The following is a 5000-nucleotide window of genomic DNA, read 5'->3' on the forward strand; positions in this document are numbered from 1 at the left end:
AATACTCCTGTTCAACAACTGAGTTGTTTTGGTATCCTGTGATCGTCCATTCGACATACGTGTCCCAGCCAGCGTAGGCAGCTATCTCGGACCATTGTCTCCACTTTGGTGCACTTGGCACGCTTGAAAACTTCGTTGTTTGTGATGTGGAGGGCTCCCGTCGAAAGGAACGTCGGTGGAAAGTTTACACCCTGTGCAGATGTTTGCTAATATTGGCCCAAAAAGAGCATTCACTAAAGTTCGCCTAAATTGAAATCGCGTTTATTTTGGTAATCTTGTTTGAGAACGCGCATTGGCTATGACGGTCGAATTTTTTCGTATTTCGGCTGCCTGCTCATAACCAAAAGCGCGCAAGTCTCGGAATTGTGCGTCATTACTTACATTGCTCATCTTAAATTGCACCTAAACCGAAATATATATTTTTTCCTAATATAAATCTCCCCATCCAAAGCAAACATATGTCAGCATCGTTACGCAGAATCTCGCTTTTTCTTTGCCGTGCAAGCCACGTAAACTACGCAGAAACTAGCAGTAAATTGGACCCACGACCGCGATGTGAGAGGCACGGGTCTATTCTCGATTCTACGTCACAAACTGCTTTGCATTCCTGTTTTCAAAGAAAGTTTGCGTTGCAAAGCAGTTTGTGACGTAAATTCGAGAATTGACCCATGCCTCTCACATCACGGTCGTGGGTCCAATTTACTGCTGGTTTTGATAAGTTTGCGCTACTTGCCCGCCGGATAAAGACCGTAATTTTGAGGCAAGAATCGTCAAACATGTTTGCTTTTCGTGGAGAGATCAATATTGTAGACTAAAAATATTTGGGTTTAGGTGCACTTTAAAGTTCTCGTTCCGGGGTCCCGTTTCTCGAAAGTCCCGAAAAGCCATTTGTGAAACTGCCAAACGCTTGTTTTGGAAAGCCGACCTTTTAAAATGTTTTCAAGCCAACTAAAAGAAACATGTCTGTGAAGTTTGATGACTTAAATCCTCTCCATTCTTGAGATACAACGGGAATTGTGACACCCGAAAATGGCCCGTAAAGTTTCGGGACTTTCGAGACACGGGCCGCAGGTCAGAGATTTTGGTACAACAAGGAAGCAAGAGCTTTCTCTCTTTGGCAAAATTTTCGAATCTTTCGCTACAGAAAATCGTCAGAAATACACTTTAATGGTTCATAGTCATTAGGAAAGACAACCTCTGTTTCCTTCATTGGAAATTTAAAGTTATGCCTTTGTGTCACCTTGTCACGTTAATTTCAAATGCGATGTACGTGTGTCACACGAGCCTTGATTTCTGTTTGTTGTTATTATTGTTGTTTCAGGTTAATTGGTCAAGGCGAGGGACTAGATAAACCTCTGGTGAGTGTAAGTGGCTGATCGAACGTTTCTTAACATGTAATCACCAAGTTATGAGTTGTGGCTATCTTTTATTTCACTGTCCTGAACAACACTGCATATTTTCTCGCCTTATCGCGCCCTTCGTTGATTTAAGGACTCTGAAGTTTACATGTAAATTCCGATCCTTTCTGTGCGGGTTGTCGTTTTAAAGTTTCGCCAACTGTAAAAATCGAAACCGTTTATTTGAAGCCCTTTTGCTTGGCCTAGTCAAATTTCGCCTGGGCACACCCTAGATGCCTAGGCTTGGAATTCTCCATCGTTCTGTTTATCTCCAACTTTCAGGATGAAGAAAGCGCGGCCACAGATCCCAGCCCCTGTCCGTCTAACAAAGAAGATGATTCAGAAGAAACGCGAGCCCAGGCTCCCTCGCAAACCAGTCAGAACTCTCCGCCCACAGGGGATGTAGGGGCGGGTGATTTTTCCCAAACTGCCGCAGCCTTCAGTGACCCGCAGGGAAATGGAAACTTGAGACTGGATGACGAATCGGAGTATCCACCGCTGACCGTTCACAATGACTGACTCAGAAGAGAGAACAAGGAATTGTTGTTTCCAACGAATTGTGGCCCAGCCCTAGTTGAATCAAACCGACTTATGCCGGGGACTGAGCATTTGTAATGCCATTATCCGGAAGTTTTAAATAGTCACCTGCAATCTGTTGTTTTGTTGTACGTGCCAAAGATCAAGGAGCACATATTTCGATATGGCTTTACATGCATTAACTTCGAAGTCATTGATATTTTTTCTGGAGTGATTCAGGCTTTAATCGTGAATTGCAGGGTGAGCAAAAGCTGTTAACGGTTATACGAAAGAACATTTTGTAGATTGTTCCCAAGTTTCCCTATCCCAACTCTTTTTCTCAAGAAAAGAAAAATGAACATTTTTACTTTTACTCCTTCTAGTGCGGGAGTGTTCGTATACCTGGGAAGGGTTACGAAAAATGTAGTTTTACGTGTAACTTAATATGACGTTGACAAAAGAAAAACTTTATCGAGCCAAATATTGAAAATTATTAAATAAAAGTACATCATATTATATTTATGTAAATCCCTTGTCTCTTCTTTTAAAAAGTACAGGTCCTTATTTATGTTGGTGGTCTTTCAATATGCCTTTGTCGATATATTAAAATTCAGCTTGAAAGAGAGGTTCAGAGGACAAAGACAAAGGAAAGTGGATGATCCGCAAGTATTTTTCACATTCATTCCAACGTGTTTCTATTATTTTTGTCCTCACTCCTTCACTATCAAGCTGAATATTTGATATTTCGAAAATGGCCTTTTGCAAGATTCAGGTTTATTGCCATTGGATCCACTTGTTTCCAAATCTTTTTCCCTTCGCGAGAGATTGTCAGCAATCTTATGTTACCGTCCAAAAAACACAACTAGGACGGGTAGAATTTCGAAATTTTCGAATTCGAATTTCACAAACTTGAATCTTTTATGAAACGGCGAATCGAATTTCGAAAAATTGACTTTCGAAAATAGGCCTTCAAATTATTTTGAATTTCAGGTCTCTGTGTTTGTTTAATTAACTGTGCTATTCCTTCGTTTGCAGAAGACGTGCGCCTATTCCATGCAACGAAATAAATCGAGAAAAAGCTGTGAATTGTTTGATGTCCTAACAATGAACAAAAATCTTTGATGTCAAAACATAAAATGTTTTAGTGAACTCTTTTCCTTCTGTTTTTTTCTTTTGTCCTTCTTCTTCGGTTTCAAGTACAAAATTGGCCACTGTTGCCACCTACAACCCGGGTCAAAAGACGTCGGGACACTTGTGGGCGAAAAGTAGAGCATTTACTGTACATGCCTCCATCGTTATATGAACAAGCATGTTCTTCTTTCGCTGCCTTTTTCGCACCCCTTCCCCCTAGACAATATTGAAACATGCCAGCGATCGATGAACGGATCCGTGAAAAATCAACATCGTAATGGAGGAGGGGGGAAAGCGGGAATTGTCCCAACAATTTTTAACAGGATTGTAGCCATTAAATGTCTTGTTTTAAAACAAAATTATGTAATCCTTCAATTAGGAGATTTTCTCTTCAATTCTCATTCATTAATTGATTTTGGAGATTTCTTTTGCTTTTCACGGTAACAAAAAAGTCAGTTTCCGAGCCCTTTTCTGTTGGTCTGAAGACATTTCATATAGTAATGAGGACACATCTTTTTAAGGAGTGTTTTATCGGGCTTTAGAACATGGTCACGTGCACCCACTCAGCCAATCAGTGCCCAGTATTTGTGTGCTCTTCATCCCATAAACTGTCTTAAACTATGTAAAAAGGCGGGCACTTTGAAGTACAGGGAAATTGTGGGGTAAAGTAAGTACTCATTAGTAAGCTCCATATAGAACATACTAATGATTTCTTTTGCTTTCCTCTGTCTAAAATCCTAATTAGTATGCTCTATATACAGCATACTAATGAGAAATAGAGCATTCTATAATGAGTATATAGAGCATACTAATGAATTACAGGCTGCTAATTTAAACAAAAACAATTTGCAGTTATAACAATGACCGTGAATTTTATTTGAAGTTTTCGCTTTACGTAACGTAAGCAAGAGATGTCTACGCTCTCAAAAGCAAGTAACTCTTGAGTGGCAAGGATGGATTCAAGTTCCTCGAGCTCTGTATACTGGCCCTATATCCGAGTGGCACTTCTATCTAATGCGAGAGGCTCTATCATCCCCTGGGACTCGAGCGTTGATTGTCTAACCCTTACTTTAATAAACCATGCCGGGCGAAGCCTTTTGTGGTTTTAGACCAGATAAAAGACCACCCGTGAATTTATTGAACGGCTTGAAAAAGCGTGACCCTCTGGACTCCGAACAAAGGTTCAAATTGTGAGAGACAAGAAAAATAAGCTTTGTCTTATTAGTATGGTTAATATATTAAAAGATTCCAAAGAAGACTGTTTTATCACGTGACGTTTCGGTGAGCTGATAAGCTGTTTCGCACATGAATTATAAATGACAAGTTTTTAAAAATGATTTCAGCAGTAAAATCTATCGGATGGAGTTACCAAACTTCTAACAGCTGGGACCCGATATCTAAATTGAAGATGGGAGAAAACGAATAATGGATTCTTTCAATTCTTTTATACGATGATGGTAACGAAATAGATGATAAAAGTTTGAACTTCATTTTCAGGTGATCGGTGTAAATTATAAAAATCCGTTAATTTTTGCTTCCGTGTTCTCGTGTTGTCGAAATCGAGTTGGCACTCAAGGTACAAACATGTCACCTCTGTGAAACTTGTCAAAACGTCTTATTAAATTGACTAAAACAGTAGTTGACTCAGCCCTTTGCAGTCACGGAACCACTGAAATCCAGCAAACATTTCATGTCAGGTCATCTCGTGAATTTACAGGTGCCAGGGGAAAAGGGGCCAATTAGACAACGAATATTTGAAAACATCCTCCACCTTTCCACGGGATACTTCATGCGGCAAGCTGAGAAATTTAAAGAAACGTTTGTTTTCAAGAGATTGACTATCATCTCGTTTGATGTTTGAATTATTTTGATATTGAAGAGAAAACGGTCCCCACGATCACGGAGATTCGAGATTGTTGACGTCTGAAGAAGCAAATTGTGGCAGTAGTTAAATTC

The 5000-nt window shown here is 39.9% G+C and overlaps 1 protein-coding gene across 2 annotated transcripts in view; it reads left to right on the forward strand.

Annotated features, from left to right (window-relative positions):
• The window catches only part of LOC137970169 (WD repeat domain phosphoinositide-interacting protein 2-like), a 14679-nt gene extending 12238 nt beyond the window's left edge, over window positions 1-2441 (forward strand). The window contains exons 16-17 of one of the 2 annotated variants that reach the window (XM_068816683.1): window positions 1322-1358; window positions 1680-2441. In XM_068816683.1, coding sequence (XP_068672784.1) covers window positions 1322-1358; window positions 1680-1916 — 274 coding nt within the window. In that variant the 3' untranslated portion in view covers window positions 1917-2441. Of the gene's footprint in view, window positions 1-1321; window positions 1365-1679 lie in introns of both variants that reach the window. The other variant, XM_068816682.1, reaches the window with a different exon arrangement.
• Window positions 2442-5000: the final 2559 nt, after the last annotated feature.

Source organism: Montipora foliosa, chromosome 9 (genome assembly GCF_036669935.1).
Source record: "Montipora foliosa isolate CH-2021 chromosome 9, ASM3666993v2, whole genome shotgun sequence".
Classification (NCBI taxonomy): domain Eukaryota; kingdom Metazoa; phylum Cnidaria; class Anthozoa; order Scleractinia; family Acroporidae; genus Montipora; species Montipora foliosa.